Below are 23,884 nucleotides of genomic sequence, written 5' to 3'. Positions count from 1 at the left end.
GATAGCTTAAAAGCCGCTAATTCAATTGCCGGCTTTTAATTTCTCCTTCACAAACCCGACATGATATGAGACATGGTTTACATACAGTAAACCATCTCATATCCCCTTTTTTTTTGCATATTCCACACTACTAATGTTAGTAGTGTGTACGTGCAAAATTTGGGTGCTGTAGCTATTAAATTTAAGGGTTAACTCGCGGAAAAAATTGGCGTGGGCTCCCGCGCAATTTTCTCCGCCAGAGCGGTAAAGCCAGTGACTGAGGGCAGATATTAATAGCCAGGAGAGGGTCCATGGTTATTGGCCCCCCCGTGGCTAAAAACATCTGCCCCCAGCCACCCCAGAAAAGGCACATCTGGAAGATGCGCCTATTCTGGCACTTGGCCACTCTCTTCCCACTCCCTGTAGCGGTGGGATATGGGGTAATGAAGGGTTAATGCCACCTTGCTATTGGAAGGTGACATTAAGCCAGATTAATAATGGAGAGGCGTCAATTATGTCACCTATCCATTATTAATCCAATTGTAGGAAAGGGTTAAAAAACACACACACACATGATTACAAAGTAGTTTAAGCGAGGGTTTCCTGATGGATTGAGAGAACAATAAATTATTACAACAACCGCTGTGTTTATTTCATTAAACTACTTTTAAATCATGTGTGTGTGTTTTTTAACCCTTTCCTACAATTGGATTAATAATGGATAGGTGACATAATTGACGCCTCTCCATTATTAATCTGGCTTAATGTCACCTTCCAATAGCAAGGTGGCATTAACCCTTCATTACCCCATATCCCACCGCTACAGGGAGTGGGAAGAGAGTGGCCAAGTGCCAGAATAGGCGCATCTTCCAGATGTGCCTTTTCTGGGGTGGCTGGGGGCAGATGTTTTTAGCCACGGGGGGGCCAATAACCATGGACCCTCTCCTGGCTATTAATATCTGCCCTCAGTCACTGGCTTTACCATTCTGGCGGAGAAAATTGCGCGGGAGCCCACGCCAATTTTTTCCGCCATTTAACCCTTTATTTCAGCAGCTACAGCGCTGAAATTTTGCACATACACACTACTAACATTAGTAATGTGGAATATGCAAAAAAAAGGGGATATGAGATGGTTTACTGTATGTAATCATGTCTCATATCCTGTCGGGTTTGTGCAGGAGAAATGAGAAGCCGGCAATTGAATTAGCGGCTTTAATGCTATCTAGTGCTGCATTAAATATAAATATACATATATAGATGTCTCACTGACATATATATATGTATATAGACACATTCTATGTGTATATATCTAGTCTATTCTAACCTGTCAGTGTGATTTTACTGTACACCGCGCTGAATTACCGGCTTTTCAAAGGTCACCGGTGCGTAAAAATCGGACAGAACTCGCATGGTGCGAGTGCTGTGCGATTTTTTTCTCGCACCCATTGACTTGCATTGGCGAGTCTCGTCCGAGAATCGCAGCAATACGCAGCATGCTGCGATTTTTTTCTCAGCCGATCCAGATTTTTCTCAGTCCGATTTCGGCTGAGAAAAAAATCGCAAATCAAAAGACACCTATTAACTAACATTGGTCCGAGTGCAATCCGATTTTTTATCGGATTGCACGCGTCCGTTTTCCTCGCAAGTGGAAAGGGACCCTAATACTCAGTTTCTTCCTGAAAATGATTGCAATCACAAATTCTTCAGTATTATTATCTTCATTTAATTTGTCTTAAATGAAAAAACACAAAAAAGAGAATGAAGCAAAAAGCAAAACATTGATCATTTCACACAAAACTCCAAAAATGGGCCAGACAATAGTATTGGCACCCTCAGCCTAATACTTGGTTGCACAACCTTTAGCCAAAATAACTGCGACCAACCGCTTCTGGTAACCATCAATGAGTTTCTTACAATGCTCTGCTGGAATTTTAGACAATTCTTCTTTGGCAAACTGCTCCAGGTCCCTGATATTTAAAGGGTGCCTTCTTCAAACTGCCATTTTTAGATCTCTCCACAGGTGTTCTATGGGATTCAGGTCTCGACTCATTGCTGGCCACCTTAGAAGTCTCCAGTGCTTTCTCTCAAACCATTTTCTAGTGCTTTTTGAAGTGTGTTTTGGGTCATTGTCCTGCTGGAAGACCCATGACCACTGAGGGAGACCCAGCTTTCTCACACTGGGCCCTACATTATACTGCAAAATCTGTTGGTAGTCTTCAGACTTTATAATGCCATGCACATGGTCAAGCAGTCCAGTGCCAGAGGCAGCAAAGCAACCCCAAAACATCAGGGAACCTCCGCCATGTTTGACTGTAGAAACCGTGCATTTCTTGGCAGGAAAAACACAGCTTCATAACTGGGCATTTTTGCCCAGCGTTTGTCACTGATTTGAGTGAAGTGAATGGTGAAAAACACAAGGTAAAAATGCATGAGAATTGACATGCTGCAGATTATTTTCTGCACCAAACCTGTAAGGGTAAGTTCACACTTGGCATTTTTTTCTGCAGCAAAACCTGATCTCTTGACAGCAGCTCTTGACAGGAAAGAAGCTGCTGCTGCGTTTTTGGCATGCTAAATATGTCTCTTGTGCATGCTGATAAAGTGTAGTGTTGAAAAAAAAGTCGTATTCTATAGAATCAGGTTTTGGCACAAAAAAACACAGCAAACCTGATACCTGCATTTTTGGTGTGTTTTTTCAGCGTTTTTTCACCACTCATTAATTTCAACGGGTGAAAAAATGCTGAAAGAAGTGACCTGATCCATTGTGCAAAAAAACATGCAAACACAAAATCCTGATGACAAAAAAAGCAAGCTGGGTGCATGAGATTTCTGAAATCTCATAGACTTTGCTGGCACTGCAAAACGCAGCTGAAAATTTACATAAAAAAACCACTGCAAAAACGCCTAGTGTGACCTTAACCTTAGGTTATGTGTACACGGCCAGGATTTTCAGCAGAAAATTCTGTTGCCAATCCTGATGTGTTGGCGTCTAAATGCTGCATAAAATACACTTGATTTTGTAAATTTTTTCACATGCATGTTTGTATATTTTTCCTGACTCATTAGCACGGGTGAAAAAAAGCTTCAAGAATTGACATGCTGCAGATTTGAATCTGGTAGGAAAAGATAAGTGACTTGTGCAGTCACTTCCCTGGGACAGCTGAACGTTGCATATTTTCTGTGCCACATTTGTGCTGAAAAAAATGCATGAAACATGCAACATGTGCACATGGCCTTAAACAAAATTTGCACCACATTTTTAAATGGATGCAGGTTTACTACAAAGAAGGGGTATAACTAGAGATGAGCTGATCGATATGTGGAACTCCGGTCCAGCATTTAATTTCAGTGGTATCTGGCAGCTAGACAGAAGGCCTGCAAATCTCTTATATGATGACACTTGTGGGTACGGCTCTGGTCTCTGCTCACTCATTCTTTACTTACAATGTGCAATGACAATGCACTCTGTTGCTGTCTCATCACTTCTGATCAGATTCGATGAGTGAGTGCATTGTCACTGTGCACTGAAAAGAACAGTGCACTGTGACAGTAATCTGAGAGTCCGTCAGAATTGACACCCGACACATGCTCAATAGAGTAGGGACCAGCCTAGCTATGAAATGGAAGTCACTGATCACGTTTCATTTCAGGGAGGAGGCAAAGGCTGTGGCAGTAACCGCAGTCCCTACCCCCTGATGACGATTAGTTTGAATATCCCAACATGCTCTGAGATCCTCTTTGATGATACATCATTTAAGAAAGTAATAGAAAAAAAGCAATTATAGTAGTGAAAGAAGGATAGGGAATTTTAAATTAAAGTATATTAGAAAAAAAAATCAGGTTTTGAGATTAAATAGCTAGAGATTTAGGAGAAAAATAAAATTTTGTTTCGGAAATCCCTCTTAATGAATCAGAGCCAATAAGTATAGGTTGCTAATCACGGGCCACTACTTTGTGCTTGCCCCCTAGGACAAAATTTGCCAGCCAGACCCTGCTTGCTGTGGATCAGCGGTTCCCCGAAGTATGCAGTGCAGAGCCGTGCAGAGGTGCGGAGCCTTGCAGAGCTGTGCAGAGTGGCATGGAGCCTTGTGAGGCCATGCAGAGCTTTGTAGAGTGATGCAGAGCCTCGCTGTGCGGAGCCTCGATGTGTGGTACTGTTAGGGCAGATAGACTGCTGTGCACAGGTGGTGAGGGGCCTGAGAGGGCCATGGGGAGTCCACGGCATGCACCCTAAGGATTGAAAGTTGCCCAAAAGGGGGCGGAGTCCCTAAATGAGATAATGGCCCAAAAAGGGTTAGAATCTCTGAAAGTGGTAGTGGCCCAAAAGGGGGCAGAGCATCCCAAAGTAAAAGGGGTGGTGCAGACGGACGGTTGCCACTGACAAGTGTACTATGTGTGCCCAGTCTGCCATAGGAACTACCCACCCGGCACGGACAACGGGAGTGTGCCCTTCAGATGATCGCAAAGGACGTGGTTGGGCTGGTCGATTCCGGGAACTTGGTGACCCTAGTGAGGGCTGTGCCCAATGTATATGTACTACCCAAAAGAAAGATCGGGGTCAGCTGCATCCATGGGAACATTAAAGACTACCTGGTGTCCACGGTGATCCTCTAGACGGCCGATGGCATCTCAAGTCATGATGTCGCCGTGGTTCCTAACTTAGCCTATCCAGTGATAGTAGGCCAGGACTCTGGGCTGTTCGCAGACTTGTGGGAGAAAGGAGTTCCTCTACAGCAGGAGGGTGAAGGGCTCTATGCTGATGGGGTTCGGTATATTGTGGCACTGACACCTCCCAACATTGACAGTACAGATGTAGGGGTGACCGGTGGAAGGTATGCGCCTGCCAAACGGGTACTGACCTTGACATCTCGTGAAGTAGATCACCGTGTGACAGTGATGGGGGAGCTGACACCGGTTTAGAAGGCACATTGAGAGGTCACCTTACTGTGGGGTGTGACACAGACTCCGAGGGTAACTGTGACTCTATGAACCAAAGGGACTCCAGTAAGGGAGGACCCAACAAAGATGGCACATCCTCCCATTGCTGAAGGAGCCAGGGCCACCCAGAATTGCCCCAAGTGATGCTTGCTGATGATGGGCGATCAGATGTTGGCGCTAGGGGAGAAGAAATCCAGGGAAGTGCTGGTGAAGCAGGAGTCTGTGATGCTCAGGAGGAGCAGACCAGTGGGGGATCCACTTCTAAGGAGCCTGGAGACCAGTACAGCGCCCTGGGTGAGGAAGTGGAGAGGGTTGAAAACCTCGAGGAGGAATAGCTTGAGCAAGCGGAAACCCTCAAAGGTGACACTTCTGAGACCCAAGAGAGGTATGAAGGTGACTCTGCTAAGACTCAGGTGAAGGCCGAGGGTGCAGGAAAAGAGGAAGCCACCAATGAAGTGGGCCTGAAGCCGCTACCCCTGTGAGTAAAGAATGCTCTTCCAGACCAGAGGGGGAAAGAAGTCAGCTAAGGAAGTTCAAGGAATTGGTACATGCCCATTTAAAGCAAGAGGAGCTTCGGAGGCAGGCTGCTGAGTGCAGAGTGGTTACGTTGGAAAAAGAGGTGACTGAACTGAGAGGTCATCTGGTAGAAAGCCAGTCGATGAATATGGCAGCCTGGAAGAAGGTGAAGCAGCAGGTGTCTGGTCTGGCCAAGTGACTCGAAAAAGTGGAACTCCTGAAAAAGCCGATGCCGGAATCTGAGCCAGACTATCATCTCAGTGCAGTGGAAAGGAGTGAGACTCCCTTGATAAAATGCTTGGTAGAAGTCCCAAAAGACCTGAGGGAAGAGTGTGCCAGAGAGTCGGTGCATGATGACTTTAAGACTGCCATGGAAGCCTGTAGGGTGTACTGGTCCCCAGAAGCTAAACAACTGGTGATTCTCTCCATTTCCGAAGTCATGGGGGATCGAGTAGCTATTCTGAGTGATATGCACTTGAGGTGTCTGCACAAAGTGGTTGATCCGGTGGGAGAATGAAGAAGCCGCTAGATGGCTGGAGCTTATGAGGAAAGCTCAGGATTTACTGGAGGATGTCATCCAGGTGCCAAGTGCTCTGCGGGGAGAAGTCGTTGGGTCCAATGGGCGACTCATGCAGGAAATGGTCACTAAATCGGGGGTGACGAGAATCAAAATTCCCGATAAAGATGAAGCCAAGTAACCCAGAGAAGTGGGTATGGTTCCGTTCCTCATGGTGGGGACAAGGGAGAATCTTGGAAATGTGTGGATTCTCCTTGCATATAGGCTGGCTTATCTTGAAGAACTACATCAGTTAATGCTGGAAACAGCAAGGATCGAGAGACGGTGTCGCTTCCAAAAATGGAAGCCATCTGATGGACAGTTCTGATCACATGCTCCTCCATCACTAGCCATTTTATGGACAGAATTACTGGTTTTGGGAGAAAAGCTGTTTTATAAAGAGAAAGTGGTTAACCCCTATACACCTTAGATTCGTCAAAGTAGCACCCTTCTACTGTGATGCCAGCTTTACGTACTTTTGGGATTCTTCAAGCAGTTTCGTCAGGTAGTCACCTGGAATGCATTTGAATGAACAGATATGACTCATCAAAAGTTAATTTGTGGAATGACCAGCCTTCAGAAAGTGTTTGTGAACATCAGGTATAGTTTGCATTGAAAAGGCAGTGTTGCTACACAGTTCCATACAGGGCTGGGCCCTATTCCATAACATGACTAAGCCACTCAACTAAGTAAGAAGAAATGATAGTTCATCATTACTTCAAGACATGAAGGTCAGTCTATCCAGATCATTGCTAGAACCTTGAAGGTGTCCTGAAGTGCAGTCATGAAAACTATAAATTGCAATGATGAAACTGGTTCACATGAAGCTTGACCCAGGAAATGAAAACAGAATTACCTCTGCTGCAGAGAATAAGTTCATCAAAGTTACCAGATTCAGAAACCACGAATTTATAGCATCTCAGATGACAGCCCTCATAAATGATGTCCAGTGCTAATTTCAGTTGGATGTGCACCTGTGGTTGCACATTCAGCTGAAATGCATTGTTGTGCAGAGATCTGCCAGGTCTCTACACTGCAATACATGCAACTGGCCAATCAGAGGGGACATATATACCAGAATGGGCCCACAATGGGAGTGATATATACCAGGATGGGCCAGTATGAGGGACATATATATCAGGATGGGGGTGATGTATACCAGGATTGGGGACATATATACCAGGATGGGAAATATATACTGTATATCAGGATGGGTCCAGGATGGGAGATATATATGCCAGGATGGGATATACATCAGGATGCACCGGGTGTATATCCCATATATACCAGGATGGGGCATGTATATACCAAGAAAGGATTCATGATGGGTGAAAGATATACCAGAAAGGGGGACATGTAAATCAGGATGGGGTTCATATATACAAAGATGGGGGATATATATACCAGGATGGGCCCAGAATGGGGGATATATACCAGGACGGGGTGATGTGTACCAGGATGAGGTTTATATATACCAGGATGGGGATCATATAACAGGTTAGGTGGCATATATGGCATATATACCAGGTTGGGGGATATATACTGTATATATATATATATATATATATATGTATATATATATATATATATATATATATATATTCCAAGATGGGCCCATGAAGGGAGACATATATATAATGATGGGGATCATGTATATCAGGATCAGGAACATATATACCAGGATGGGGAACATATATACTAGGATGGGTGACATATATACCAGGATCAGTCCAGGATGGGAGTTAAATATTCCAGGATGGGAGACATATATACCATGATAAGTGATATCTGTACCAGGAAGAGAGAGCCCAGGATGTAAGACATATATATACCAGGATGGGTGACATATGTGCAAGGATGGGCGACATATATACCAGGATGTGGGACATATACAATTGTGCTCAAAAGTTTACATACCCTGGCAAAATTTTTGCTTTCTTGGCCTTTTTTTCCGAGAATATGATAACACCAAAACTTTTTCTCCACTCATGGTTAGTGGTTGGGTGAAGCCATTTATTGTCAAACTACTGTGTTTTCTCTTTTTAAATCATAATGACAACCTAAAACATCCTAATAACCATGATCAAAAGTTCACATACTCTGGTGATTTTGGCCTGATAACATGCACAGAAGTTGACACAAATGGGTTTGAATGGCTACTAAAGGTAACATCCTCACCTGTGACCTATTTGCTTGTAATCAGTGTGTGCATTAAAGCTGAGTGAGTTTCTGTGATCCAGACAGACTCTTGCATCTTTCATCCAGCCACTGACATTTCTGGATTGTGAGTCATGGGGAAAGCAAAAAAATTGTCAACGGATCTACGAGAAAAGGTAGTTGAACTGTATAAAATAGGAAAGGGATACAAAACGATATCCAAGGAATTGATAATGCCAGTCAGCAGCGTTCAAACTGTAATTAACAAATGGAAAATGAGGGACTCTGTAAAAACAAAACTACGGTCAGGTAGACCAACAAAAATGTCATCCACAACTGCCAGGAAAATTGTTTGGGATGCAAAGAAAAATCCACAAATAACATCAGCTGAAATACAGGACTCTCTGAAAACTAGCGGTGTGGCTGTTTCAAGATACCCAATAAGGAAGCACTTTAAGAAAAATAGGCTGCATGGTTGAGTCTCCAGAAGAACGCCATTACTGCACAAATGCCACAAAGTATCTCGCCTACAATACGCAAAACAACACAGAGACAATCCTCAAAACTTTTGGAACAAAGTAATTTGGAGTGATGAGACCAAACTTGAACTATTTGGCCACAACCATAAACGTTACATTTGGAGAGAGGTCAACATGGCGTATGATGAAAGGAACACCGTTCCTACTGTAAAGCACGGAGGTGGAACACTGATGTTTTGGGGATGTGTGAGCTACAAAGGCACAGGAAACTTGGTCAAAGTTGAAGGAAAGAGGAATGCAGCACGTTATCAGCAAATACTGCTGCGCATGGGAAGTACTTGGACGTTCCTACATGAGAACGATCCAAAACACAAAGCCAAGTCGACCTGTCATTGTCTACAGCAAAACAAAGTGAAGGTTCTGGAGTGGCCATTTCCATCTCCTGACCTCAATATCATTGAGCCACTCTGGGGAGATCTCAAGCATGCAGTTCATGCTAGACAGCCCAGGAATTTACAGGAACTGGAGGCTTTTTTGACAAGAAGAGTGGGCAGCTTTACCAGAAAATAAAGAACCTCATCCAAAACTAACTCATTCAGAGCAGAAACACGTTGTGTTTTTTTAAAAGTTTTTTTTTTAAAGCATTTATGTTGTTAGTGCAGGGGCATTGAAAACATATTTTTAGAATAAATTTAATTGTAAACATGTAAGTGTAATTTTGCTACTCGAACACCACCTAGAGCTTGCTCCAGAATCAAGGTCTTTTTGGGATTCCAGCTACAAGAGGTAAGCACCTCTGAAAAATCGTTTTCCACTATATTTTCATTTAGAGCAGTGAATGGAACAGGACTAACACTTCTCCACCCTATTGGGGATGGGCAGCAAGTCACGAAGTTGGAATCCAATGCCTGACAAAATCATTCATAGAGTTGTGCCTAGTCTGCACAACACCTACAGGTAAGCATATACAAACGCATCACCCTTGATTTCTCACAGGTTTTGCTGAAAATTAGCATAAAAAAGCAACAAAATAAAGCAGCAAAAATGCTTATTGTGAACTTAGCCTTAAGGTACCGTCACACTAGGCGATATCGCCAGCGATCCGTGACGTTGCAGCGACCTGGATAGCGATATCGCTGTATTTGACACGCAGCAGCGATCTGGATCCCGCTGTGAAATTGCTGGTCGCTGCTAGAAGGTCTGCACTTTATTTGGTCGCTAGGTCGCCGTGTATCGCCGTGTTTGACAGCAAAAGCAAGGATACCAGCGATATTTTACACTGGTAACCAGGGTAAACATCGGGTTACTAAGCGCAGGGCCGCGCTTAGTAACCCGATGTTTACCCTGGTTACCAGCGTAAAAGTTAAAAAAACAAACAGCACATACTCACCAGCGCGTCCCCCAGCCTCTGCTTCCTGACACTGACTGAGCGCGGGCCCTAAACTGAAAGTGAAAGCACAGCGGTGACGTCACCGCTGTGCTGTTAGGGCCGGAGCTCAGTCAGTGTCAGGAAGCAGAGGCCGGGGGACGCGCTGGTGAGCATGTACTGTTTGTTTTTTTAACTTTTACGCTGGTAACCAGGGTAAACATCGGGTTACTAAGCGCGGCCCTGCGCTTAGCAACCCGATGCTTACCCTGGTTACCCGGGGACCTCGGCATCGTTGGTCGCTGGAGAGCGGTCTGTGTGACAGCTCTCCAGCGACCAAACAGCGACGCTGCAGCGATCGGCATCGCTGTCGCTATCGCTGCAGCGTCGCTTAATGTGACGGTACCTTAAGACCTGTAAGTGGCCTGTTGTTCTACTCCTTTAAAACATGTGTACTGTTGAAACCTGGGGGGGTGTTAGAGGGTACTGAAAAACCACAAAAAATATCATAAGGTCTATATCCATATAGAGAACCAACAAAAACAAAACACCTAAAACAGTAACTTTTAATTATAATGATTAAAATATCAAAGAAGAACCACACACACAAATTGGTAGGGTACCTAAGGGTGTGGTCCAGCACCTAGTAGTGCAGCCTAAATAACCATACAGAATATATGTACTGAATAATAACAAGGAAATGGACTAGGGAAGATAGAGACGCCTTTCCCTAATGGAGTCCCTTCCTAACAGCGGAGGTTGGCACCGTGGGATACGATATGGCGACCCCGCTCAACGTAGGCTGACCCTAGAAGACCCTAACAAGGTATCCCTACCAAAAAGCCACCACCAAACACACCAAAAATTGAAAATAAAAAGTGCTGTTGATAAATAATTTCATATACAATTGCAAAAGATTCTAAGGAGTAAATAAAATTGAATATCTCCTTAGTATCCTGACTATTGATGGAGTATAGATATCAGAAGGTGAAAGATGCCAAACAGCAAATATTGCCACAATTAACTAAGTTGTTGTTGGTTGAATCTACTCACAGAAAAATAGCGATTGTTAGATGATATAGTAGTCAGTATAGATGCTGACCATAGATTGTCAATAACGTTTTAAACCTGACTGAAACTCCATAGATAATACAGTCTTGTTATGCATATAATCACAAAGCAAATGCACTCAATATATAGGAACATGGGGGCATCATCGCCAGAAAAAACATGGGCATCATCGCCAGACATAACAAAAACTCACTTTTGCATATTTTCATATATGAGAAATGAAACCATGTACAAACATGAGGGCATCATCGCCAGCGATAAAAGGACATCGTTGCCATAGGGATATCAAAAAGATAGTCATCCCAAACAGCAGATCGTGATGTCTATGGGCATCAACGCCAGAAAATAGTAAGGATTAATCCAGCTAGAATTTGCATAGTATAGCAGAGCAAATGTACTCATGTATTGATGTGAACCTATATAAAGGAACATGGGGCATCATCGCCAGAAAAAAACATGGTCATCCTCGCCAGAAATAACAAATATTTAGGTCACTCTTGCATATTGTCATAAATAGGACATAAAACCATATGCAGACATACAGACATCATCACAAAAAGTATATAGACATTGTTGTCAAAGGTATCATCAAGATAAGGTTGTCCCGATCAGCAAATGGTGATGTCAGCAAAGCAGACAAATATCAGCACATAAAACTGCACCAGTGTGTTTGTCATGATACACTCATCTTAGGGGATTAGTGTCCCATCCCGAAGCGTTTCCAACCATAGACAATACCAAGGTGTTCAACAGGGGAATGGCAATGATAAGCGACAGGCAGCTAAAGAATGAGAAGACGCTGCACGGGGTCCGACGGTAATGGGATGTTAGAGGGTAACCTAAAGGGAGCGTTCTAATGGATAAACTAGAGAGAGGGTGTCTGAGAGAGACCGAGAGGGAGGGTGTCAGAGGGAGATCTAGGAGAAGAATGTCAGAGAGAGACCTAGGTGGAGGGTGTCATAGGGAGACCTAGGCAGAGTGGGCAGAGGCAGACCTTAGCAGAGGGTGTCAGAGGCAGACCTAGGCAGAGGGAGTCAGAAGGAGACCTAGGCGGAGGGTGTCAGAAGGAGACCTAGGTGGAGGGTGTCAGAGGGAAACCTAGGCAGAGGGTGTAAGAGGGAAACCTAAGGGGAGGGCGTCAGAGGGAGACCTAGGCAGAGGGCGTCAGGGAGACCAAGGGGGAGGGTGTCAGAGGGAGACCTAGGCAGAGGGTGTGAGAGGGAGACCTAGGTGGAGGGTGTCATAGGGAGACCTAGGCGGAGGGTGTCAGAGGCAGACCTAGGCAGAGGGTGTTAGAGGGAGACCTAGGCAGAGGGTTTCAGAAGGAGACCTAGGCAGAGGGTGTCAGAGGGAGACATAGGCAGAGGGTGTCAGAGGGAAACCTAGGCAGAGGGTGTCAGAGGGAAACCTACGCAGTGTGTAAGAGGGAGACCTAAGGGGAGGGCGTCAGAGGGAGACCTAGGCGGAGGGCGTCAGGGAGACCAAGGGGGAGGGTGTCAGAGGGAGACCTAGGCGGAGGGTGTCAGAGGGAGACCTAGGCGGAGGGTGTCAGAGGGAGACCTAGGCAGAGGGTGTCAGAGAGAGACCTAGGCGGAGGGTGTCAGAGGGAAACCTAGGCAGAGGGTGTCAGAGGGAAACCTAGGCAGAGGGTGTAAGAGGAAGACCTAGGGGGAGGGAGTCAGAGGGAGACGTAGGCAGAGGGCGTCAGGGAGACCAAGGTGGAGGGTGTGAGAGGGAGACCTAGGTGGAGGGTGTCATAGGGAGACCTAGTCGGAGGGTGTCAGAGGCAGACCTAGGCAGAGGGTGTCAGAGGGAGACCTAGGCAGAGGGTATTAGAGGGAAACCTAGGCAGAGGGTGTAAGAGGGAGACCTAGGGGGAGGGCGTCAGAGGGAGACCTAGGCGGAGGGCGTTAGGGAGACCAAGGGGGAGGGTGTCAGAGGGAGACCTAGGCAGAGGGTGTCAGAGGGAGACCTAGGCGGAGGGTGTCAGAGGGAAACCTAGGCGGAGGGTGTCAGAGAGAGACCTAGGCGGAGGGTGTCAGAGGGAAACTTAGAGGGTGTCAGAGGGAGACCTAAGTGAAGGGCGTCAGAGGGAGGCCTAGGCAGAGGTTTTGTCAGAGGGAGGCCTAGGCGGAGGGCGTCAGAGGGAGACCTAGGCGGAGGGCATCAGAGGGATGCCTGGCGGAGAGCATCAGAGGGAGGCCTAGGCGAAGGGCATCAGAGGGAGGCCTAGGCGGAGGGCGTCAGAGGGAGACCTAGGCCATCTAGACCTAGCCTAACAAAATTTGCTTCATATATGACCTGGGTGATCATACCCTAAGGTGCAACCCCCCCAACCACATTATATTAACATACCCTTACAGCTTATGGACATGGGCATATTACAGCTTCATATCAAATTGGCCGTAATAGGATTTCCATATCTAACTTCATGTGAATGGGATGAAAAATTATTTTCATGTACAACTAGGGAATGAAAAAAAAGCACTATCGGGTCTTATCCAGATGACGATTAGGTATTGTAAAATATTATGCTGACCTGGTCCGGTTGTGTTCACACAGCATTGTTATTGCATAGAAACTGCAGGTCCATAGGTCCTCAGTAGAGTTGAGCGAATTTTTCAAAATTCGGTTCTGATTATGATCGGCGGCGAATATTGCAAAACCAAAACCAGCCGAACATCATTGGTGTCAGTGGGAGTAGAAATGACCGAATATGTTCGGAAACGACCACCAAACATAAATTCGGCACGAATAGGGTACCAATATGACACGATTATGACAAATTCAAATTCGGCGACTGATTCCGAACATATTTGCTCAACTCTAGTCCTCAGACCGAAGAAAACATAGGACGGGAGAGTTGTGGATAGTCTGTGCTGCTGGTGATTGATATGGTAAAGCCAGGTTCACACTAGTAGGTATGCGGTCTTTTATTTTGTCAGCGTTGACAAAATGTGAAAAAAATCTTTTGCACAGTCCATCAGAATCTGCCTGTATTTTCTCCGTATACATACACATGGAAAATACAGACAACAACATTTTTCATCAGATTTATATTGAATAATACTTATTTTATACACTTATACAGCAATGCTTCACAGACATCAGATCATCACTGGGATCGGTCAGTATCGCTACCGGTATGTCTTTGGAGTGTTGGAGGAAACAAGAGTACCCTAAGGAAACCCACGCAAACACGGAGAGAACATACAAACATACAAACTCCTTGCAGATGTTGTCTTTGGTGGGATTTGAACCCAGGACCCCAGTGCTGCAGTGCTAACCACTGAGCCACCATGCAAGCTCAGTGGATCCAGTACAGCAGTGCATGGAGGCTATGCAGCTTCCTACCAATGGGGCTGTATATGCTCAGCACCCAAGTACATAAAGTTCATTACACCATATGGCTGTACCTGATATTCTCTATAGTGTGTGATCTCTTGAGACCAATTCCTGTTCCCATAGCTAAACATTCTACAAGCTTAGATGACTCTTACATCCTTATTGAAAGCTAAAACTGTAAAATTACAAATATCAGCATTGCCATTATTCGTCTAAAATAACAATGCCCTACTCAGTTCAACGTACACGGCCACAGGCACTCAGGAAAGTCTGCTGGCATTCTTGCTCTGGATTTCGAGTTCTGCCAGTATTGCTATTGTAATCATTGGGTGCTTTAAATTATACCTTGAGAAATGATCCAGGGGGTCGTGGAGCGATACATCCATGGGGACGCATATGTCATTTATGTAGACGGGCATATGTAAACTATTTCCCTGATTTATAGTATATTAATAATACAAAGCACTGCACGTATATGGTAATATTTCTAAAAAACAAAGAACCTGTTAAAAAAATATCAGAAATAGGAACTCCGATAGGTCAGTGTTGAAAGAGTGAATATAAAAGGAGTTTTCGTACCCCAGCCCCAATACGTAGAAAGCCTCACCTTATGTATCTGCTCCCTATACTTTGTCCTGCATCTTCCTGGGTCCCTCCCTTTACCTGTCTCACATGATCTCATACGTGTCCGCCTACTGCATTGCTCATATTGGAAGCGAGACGCACAGAGACAGGCACCAGTAAGTATCGACCACCGAATACATAAAATATAGCGATAATGCTTGGATTAACCAACCATTTGTCGCAGATGAACGAACGATAAATATAAGTTTGGTAAATATGGGGAAAAGTGAGTATCTTTATTAGTGAGGTCTGTAATAAGGGATTTTAGGCAGCTCTTCCATGATCCGCGAAGTGCTGTTCGACTTCAATAAGACACATGTTGGCTTCGTTAATCCTGCGATGAATTAAATCTTTAGTGGATTTTCAAGGGTTACAAAAACCACAGTATGAATATACCCTAAGAAGCTTTTGAAGCTTTTCATTTGAGGGGTGTGGTGGAGGTGCAGCTCGTGCGTTATATCTGGAAGGTGCAGCAATGAACTTCGGAAGACAGAATGACGTCTTGTAGGAATGTCGCAGGTGTAGGACAGGTCAGACCTGGCGGGAGGCTTGTGTCACCTCTTCTGACAGTCTGGAGATGTTATAAGGGATCGCGACGAGTATAAAATTATATGTTACAAATATCTTAACCTAATTCTGTCCCTCAGACATTATTGAGACATGAGCTTCACATGTAACCCAACTACGTGGTATATAAATAGTTAATGTTCTGCAGCTAGGAGAGGCCCTGCTGTCTCTATAATTGCCTGTGAGAGCTGGTGTGGTGGCTAGATCTGTTGTCACTGGCAGCAATGAAATGTCCAGGAAGAAGGTCAGCAAGGCAATTTGTAGAATATGTACTGCAGGAGAACTGCTTGTGAGGCGAGAAGAACAGTGTGGATGATGGCAGAAGAGTAGGATCATGTTGAGGGATCTAAAGGGGCAGTTACACTGCAAGATGATTGTGAACGAGTGTTGTTAAAAATACTCAGGTTGCTGGTTACCTGATAAATGAACCAGAAAACACTTATTCATTAGGTGAAATGATCCTTTGCCCATTACGCAGCCTAAAATATCATTGTTCTCAGCGGCGCATCATCCAGTGTAAACAGGACTCGCACTGCTGAAAACTATGACAGCCCTATGAGCAGTGAGCGAGATCGCTCAGTGCGCATCGTTCACTTTGGTCTACTTGTGTAAACAGGCAGTCAAATGACCGTTGATCAGTAAAAGTTCACCAATGGGTGGTCATATTGTGCTGACAGTCACTGTGTGAGTGGACCTTTAGGGTATGTATGAAGGGATGTGGAGGAGAGATGAGCGAATTTGCTCGGGTTCCCTCTTATTCGGAAAGCTTGCTGAAGTTGCAGAGGAAACCCGGCTTCCTGGATCACGCCAACTGATCGGCGCCGCAGCTGCACGTGTCGTGGCTGTGTCAGAGCCTGTTTGTTGGGCTCTCCATGCATGTGTTGTGACTGTCACCCAGCAGCGACAAATGCAGCTGCGGCGTTGATCGGGCAGCGCGATCCAGTAAGCCAGGTTTCCTCTGCAGCTTATTCTGCAAACGCTATCCCAACGTACCGACGGACGTTGTGCTAAATTTAACACAACGTGGGCAGTGGATGCAGTCTTACGACGCATCCGCTGCCCAGTGTGATGAGCGGGGAGGAGGGGGCGGAGTTCCGGCTATAGCCCCAGCCTCAGGGTATGTTCATATGAGTTTTTTGATGTTGCAGAATTTCTACTCCTATTATTTGTATTACTTTACTTGCATTTTTTAGGTGTTTTACCACGTTTTTGACACTACGTTTTTTTTTGGGGGGGGTTTTGTCCATTTGGTGTGTCACGCTTTAAATAAAGCTGCTTTGTCTTTGATACCTTTTGGCTTTTTTTTTTTTTGCTTTGACAAAACTTTGCCTATATTTGGGTGCGGACTACATGCGTTATTTTATGTGATTCCAAGGTGGAAACGTGCTAAAACCAAATGTGTGGGGTTTTTTTTTTTTTTTGCTGCGGGTTTTCCTGCATCTAATGGAATTCTATGGGAAAAATCTGCATTGAAAACTCAGCGTACTCCAATAGAAATTGACTTACTGCAGGTTTGAAAAATGCACCGCAGATCAGCTTATGTGCAGCGCCCCAGAGTCCTGGTCGTTGCAGTGCTGTGGCTTCGCCGCTAAGGGGAGCCATGGTACGTTCGATGGCACCGAAGGAGTTCCTCCAATCAGGTATCACAGACACCAATATGTTTCACAGCAGGGCCTCCGGGGGGAGCTAAGGGTGCTATTCATTAGGCCACTCCCCACCATAGTGGGTAAACTGGGGGTCAGGCAGGAAGTTAGAGAGAACGCTGACGGGATTGAACGGAGCAACACCCTGTGGCAGGGGGTGTTGTGAAGGGAGAGACTGTAGGGTCTCTGCCAGGGGTGGGATCCTGGCAGAGGCTTGGCATTGAAAGAACGTAACGGGTCCGCGCAGGCTCCTGGAAGCGGCGGGACTCAAGAAAGGACTAGAAGCGAGATAGATTGTGCTGAGTGAGAAACGAGATCAAGCAGAAGGAGAATACCAGCAGGGGTTGTGCTGAAAGAGGCAGCACCTTGCTGAGGCGCAATACCGGTGGCCGGAACGCCGAGGGAGTGGATTAGAATACAGCTTCAAGCCATACTCCAAACAGCGGCAGGACAGTCGGTCTCAGGCGGGCTGTCTACCACATATCACCTATGAAGTCTTGGGGGGCAATTGCGGGAGAGGGGCGTCTCTAGGGTCCCGGAAGAACTCCAGGCCTACCTGACAAACGGGTGCCATTCCAACCTGAATACAGGGAAGGGGTGGATTACAGAGGAACATCAAATCGAGTTGTGAGGGAACTTAAGAAACAGACACAACCGTTGTGGGGTCACTTTCCGTGAGCACAGCAGGGAAGGACTACAACACATAGCGCTAAGAAGGAAGGCACAGATTTCCACCTGAGAGGAGAACTCTGGAGGTGCCATTGGACCGGCCGGACTTGCGTAACCTGGTGAACCGTATTCCGGACTGAGGACTCAGAGATCTCCAGTAAAGAGGTAAAGAGACTGCAACCTGGTGTCCTCGTTATTTACCGCGACTTACACCCCACAACTGCACCGCTACATCGCTACCATTACTACCACCTATTACACCGGACGTCCCCCACTGACGGACAGGGCCACGGACCGGGTCTAGCCACCGTGACAACCCCGAGACTGAGACCCAGAGGCCCGGCTCCGGGTACCCCTCGGCCCTGCGGCGGTGTGGGGGCGCTCCATATGCAGCGTTAAAAAGAAGCAGTGTGCATGAGATCTCTATATAAATCCTATCCAGAACTGTAAGACGCTGTGTTTTGATGAAGCAAATACACGCAGTGTAAAAAAACTCACCAAAAGCTCATCGTGGGAACGTAGCCTTCATGTAAGGCTGGGTTCACATTGCGTTAACAGCAGCCCGTTCAACACATGCATTAACGCAAGTGCCGACATGCCAAATCGGTAGCACAGATAGAGCTAGCAGATGCTCTATGTGCGCTAGCGGTGACGGACCCGGAAACGCTGCAGCCCGCGTCCCAGGGTCCGTCACTCAATGACGGCACTAGCGATGTGTCCGACATAGGGCTTAATGGCGGCGTTAACGGACTGTCATAAACGTAATGTGAACCCGGCCTTACAAATACTATACAAGAAAATACAAAAGAGCAATTTGGACCCCTAAAAGGATACATCTGACCATATAAGATTGTCTCTTGCTTTGGCACCAAGTCGTCCTTTTTTTTAGGTCTCAGTTGCTCTTTCGCAGTTTATTACTACATACAAGAACAATAGGTGCCATACTGATGGTAAAAATAGACACCCTGCCTTTTATATACTGAAAACATTATTTTTCAAGCTATAGAGCTGGTACGCTGAACTGTGTAGAACTACGTGTAGACACGCTGTATGCAGACTCTGTGTACTCAGAGGAATTTATTGTAGCCGGCGTGTCCTATGCCAGACTTGACCTAACAGATTGATGGAGTCAGGTGCGCCAACATTTTTCAGAGGTGCATGTTCTATGCCAGCTTTCAGCTATAGTGTACACAGGTGTTCGGCGTACATTATTGTACACTTGTGGTACTGCTCTTGGTTATGTCGCCTTTTGCACAACCATTCCTGTTTTTCAGCATAGTGCCAGAGCCAGTGCAAAGGGGCAAAAAGTATCAACATTTTTTTTAACTAATAAACCTTGCACCAAATTTATTTTTTATTTCACAAATCAACAGCACACATAAGATATATTACAAAGTTACTTATTTTTATCAGATACATTTTCTTCTTTCACTCTCAGTTCAGCGGTAATCTGTTCAATCTGTATTCAGTGATGACAGATTTTCCCATTACTGAGAGAGGAGATGACAGTTGGTGCTTGTAAAGTTCTATGGCGAGGGAAGGAAGAGCTAGAGGCAGACAGTCATTCTGCTGCAAGTTCTCCAACAGACAGTTCTCCATAGAACTTCCTAAGCACCAACTGTCATCTCCTATCTCTGTAAAGGGGAAAGCCTGTATTCACTGAAAATAGATTTTATCCAGGAATTGAGAATTTTGATCAGTTCAGAAGGAGAAAGAAGATTTATTTATTTTTTTTTAAGATATTTTACAGAATTGCTTATTCAGGCGAATTCAGGTATTCAGGCGAAAGACTCGCGCGAGTTTCTTGCATCAAACTTGCAAGTGTGACCCCGGCCTTTAAAGTAGTATTGGGTAGATCCACAGAGTTATTCACGAGTAGCACATTTCCCTTTTATGTCTGTGATCAACTTTAAAGGAGTTGTCCAGCTATTTTATGATCCATCTACAGGATAGGTAATCAATAGCAGATTGGTGGGGGTTCGACACCCAGTGTCACCACTGATGACCCTATTTATTTGCTGCAACACCTGCCAGATGTAAACACTTTGAACGGAGATGTTGAGTGCCCCTCCATTCATTCAAAGTGTAGTGGCCTCTGCTGGCTACTGCAGTGCAGCTTCTACAGAAGGGACGGAAGCTGTACTGCAGTAACCAGTAGCGGCTGCCACACTTTGCAAGAAGCGCACTCAACAACTCCATTTAAAATGTTTTAATCTGGCCGCCTCCAAAGTAAAAAAGAAAAGTGGGGACACGATGTGTCGGATCCCACAGATCTGGTATTGATGACTTATCCTATAGATAGGTCTTCACTTGCCTATTGCCAGAGATCCCCTTTAAGGATAATTTACTTTTGCCTGTGGCAGCAGTTAAACTGCTAATCAGCTGCATAACAATGGTTTCACTCATTCGTCGGCTGATTGTTGGCATGCTTACACAATCCGGTAATCACTAAATGAGTTTTAACAAACGCGTATTCTTGATTAGTGGCTCATCTAATTGGGCCTTTAGGGACTGGAGTGACTGCAGTGATATTAGTGGTATACACCTTAGCTTTAATATTGTTGGGAGAGTAACCTCTGTCCTAGCATTCATAACTCATGATTACGCAGTAGATACGGAGGGAGCAAAGTCTATGTGAAATGACTCTATTTGCAGTAGGCTGATCTGTAATGATATGCTGTATTTACATTAGTTTTTATTATTTCCTCATAAAATATATATATATATATATATATATATATATATATATATATATATATATATATATATATATATATATATATATATATATATAATATTTTCTTTGAGGGTTCATTTTATACCAGTAACAGATTAAAGCAGAATTGTCAAATTCTGGCTTGTCCATTTTTAGTAGTTTCATTCCCCATGAAATAACTCTGGATAATCTTCTCCTAGTACTCTGGGTTGTGGTGCTCCTCTCTTCTTCCTCCTGAATATTTATGCTAAACTGACAACTGGGTGTTACCATTCTCGTTGCCCAAGTGGTGTGACACTGCAGTCTATCAATGTCAGCACTGATTGTGTAGGAGCACCCCCCCAAATGGTTACACCCACTTGTCAATTTAATAATTTGAAGTAGGATTAACAGAGGAATGGCACAATACAGAGTTATGGGAAAATGTCATCTGGATTTGTTTTCTGAAAAGTAGAAGTATTTAAGGTAATTAAAAAAAATGAGCAGAAGCCTCCATAAAAATGGGTGCAAGAACAATATATGGGCTCTTTGCCGTCCAATAGCTCATCATAATGCATAATTCCAGTTAATCTGACGATTGAAATAGCCCCGTTACCTTTTGTGCCTCTGTGGGGGTGTACAGATTACACCAATGGTATGTCCGCCCCTGACTAAAACAGTCAATACCATTACTCATTGCCAGATGTACTTAATTATGAAATGAATGGGTTACTCTTACTTAATTTAATTTTTCTTACAATAATGTCTTATACACATTACTAAATTACAAGACTGTGATGTAGCAATGTATAAGGCTATATTCACACATCCCTGTACATGTCCCTGTGCAGTCTGGTTTTCTTGGACAGCACACGAGCCCATAGTTACATTGGTCTATATACACATCCATTTTAAAAACATATCTGTGTGTCCGGTCCATAAGATTCAAATCATGTCTTCTTATTCTCATCTGTTTAGTAGATAAGACCCGGGGTGGTCCGGCACCTATAATGTATGTTTGTTTAAATATCTAGCCTTAGACTCTTACCACTTTTGTTATTACTCTACACTCTTCGCTATCTAGCTAATCACTGTGTTTTGGGGTTTTTTTCCACTGTACTTTCTGTGAAGCTTTTTTGAGAGGAGTCTCAAACAAAACGTCACAGGAGGCCGGGCCTGCCCTCACTCCCCAGAGCTTCCATTGCCCCTCCTACAGCAGGATGTCGTCAGGGGCAGTACTGTAGTTACTCACTAATTTCTTGCATCTCCACCCCCCTCTGAAGACGTGATGGATGCTGTAGGAGATGTCAATGCATAGTTGGCACTCTGCTCCTATCTCTGCCACAGCTCTAGCTTCTACCTGAAAGAAGAAGTCGCCAGGGGGCAGAGATAGAAGAGTTGAGTGACACCGGCACCGCCCTCAAATGAATCATCATCACAGGGCAGCGGTGGTGTCACTCACTGCTTCCATCACCACCCCAAAACCACATCTTTCATAGAAGCTACATTGGTGGCGGATATAGAAGCAGAGTGCTGGTGTTGTATTGACCTCTCCCACAGCTTCCATCACCCAGGATTCAGGACGTCTTCAGAGGGGCGGTGATGTAAGAAATTAGTGAGTACCTGCAGCACTACCCCCTGGTGACCTCCTGTTTTGGGAGGGAGCGGCAATGGATGCTGCAGGAGGTGAGTGCACCTCCAGCCTCCTCTGATGTCGTGTTTGAGACGCCTCTCAAGCAACACGTCACAGAAAGTAGAGTAAAAAAAATTCTTGAGGATTAGCTAGCACATATCATTGCTGCACCTGTGTGGCCAGACAGGGGGCCCAAGAGGTAAGGGGACCCATTTCCATCTCCAAGGCTGATGGAATTGATCAGCTATTGGACTTTTCTGTCTGTGTGTGCCGGAGGGGAGAAGTGAAGGGCATTACGTAATAAAGCAAATTACAACATTGGTAAGGATAGATAGTTAAAAAATACATTTTAGATACTGGACCACCCCGTTAACCTCTTTACCCCGAAGGTAGTTTGCACATTAAGGATCAGGCCAATTTTTACAATTCTGACCACTGTCACTTTGTGGTTATAACTCTGGAACACTTGAATGGATACCGGTGATTCTGAGTCTGTTTTTTTTTTTTTTTTTTTTTTCCGAAACCTATTGTGCTTCATGATATTTGTGATAGTGGTCAAATTTCTTCAATATGGCTTGCATTTATTTGTGAAAAAAATGTAAGTTTGGCAAAAATGTTGCAATTTTTTTAAAAACCTTTTTCCACTAAAATTTACAAAACCCTTGAAGTCACTTTAAGAGGTCAACATGGCAAAAAATACTCAAAAGTGGCCCCTTTCTAAAAACTGCACCACTCAAGGTGCACATTCAAGAAGTTTATTAAAGGGGTTGTCCACTACTTTCAGTTAACCCCCCAATGTATCCCCCCGAGGCCCCTAATGAATTTTATAAATTCCTTCTGTTGCCGTTTTCGCCTGTGAGCGGAGCTATGGCGGCAGCTGAGTCCGGGTCACGTGACCCCCAGGCTGCAGCCACCGCTAATTTCCGCCGACGTCATGTCAATTTCCAGACTCTGGAAATTGACGTGACGTCAGTAACAGGCGTGTCCAAGCCGCACAGTCAGCAGTCACTCAAGAGTGACTGGGCTGTGGGCGGAGATGTGGGCTGCCTGCGGCGCTGTGTTGGGGGCGGGCAGGGCTTTGCTGGTGTCTGTGCTGGAATCTGCTGGCCAAGATGTGCGGCGGCCGGTTCTGTGGCAGCGGCTGGTGTCGGCGTCCGGTGGCGGCCGGTGCGTCGGCATCCGGTGCCGTGGCGGCATCCGGTGCCGTGGCGGCGGCCGGTGCGTCGGCCGGTGTGTCGGTGTCCGGTGCCGTGGCGGCGGCCGGTGCGTCGGTGTCCGGTGCCGGTCGGTGTGTCAGCGGAGGCGGCCGGTGCGACGGCGGGGGTCTGCGCGGTGAAACCGAAGGTGCTGGAGTGTGGCTGTGCGGTGGTGGCGGCGGCGTTGTCTCTGTGTGCAGGCATCGTCCGATGGGACTACAAGTCCCATCGGGCTCTGCCTGCTACAGTGACAGTGAGTGACACATTAGCCAATGATGGGACAGTAGTAGTCCCATCATCCGGCTAATGTGTTGAATGTAAAAAAAACCCCACACATATACAGTACATACGTACATAGAACAGACATACAGAACATGCGACGACATGCAGCATGCGACATGCGATGACATGCACCATGCGACGACATGCGACATGCAACATGTGACATCA

At 45.4% G+C, this 23,884-nt stretch overlaps 2 protein-coding genes across 2 annotated transcripts in view; one reads left to right on the top strand and one right to left on the bottom strand.

Annotated features, from left to right (window-relative positions):
- The window catches only part of LOC143765175 (phosphatidate phosphatase LPIN3-like), a 133,094-nt gene extending 118,013 nt beyond the window's left edge, over window positions 1–15,081 (bottom strand). Inside the window, exon 1 of the mRNA XM_077251589.1 lies at window positions 15,015–15,081. The gene's annotated coding sequence lies outside the window, so the exon portion shown is untranslated. The remainder of the gene's footprint in view (window positions 1–15,014) is intronic.
- The window catches only part of MYL9 (myosin light chain 9), a 64,701-nt gene continuing 55,831 nt past the window's right edge, over window positions 15,015–23,884 (top strand). The window contains exon 1 of the mRNA XM_077251594.1: window positions 15,015–15,147. Coding sequence (XP_077107709.1) covers window positions 15,080–15,147 — 68 coding nt within the window. The 5' untranslated portion in view covers window positions 15,015–15,079. The remainder of the gene's footprint in view (window positions 15,148–23,884) is intronic.

This window comes from Ranitomeya variabilis, chromosome 4, assembly GCF_051348905.1.
Source record: "Ranitomeya variabilis isolate aRanVar5 chromosome 4, aRanVar5.hap1, whole genome shotgun sequence".
In the NCBI taxonomy this organism is placed as follows: domain Eukaryota; kingdom Metazoa; phylum Chordata; class Amphibia; order Anura; family Dendrobatidae; genus Ranitomeya; species Ranitomeya variabilis.
The sequence above is the reverse complement of the archived record's forward strand: the minus strand, read 5'-3'. Positions and strand labels throughout refer to the sequence as shown.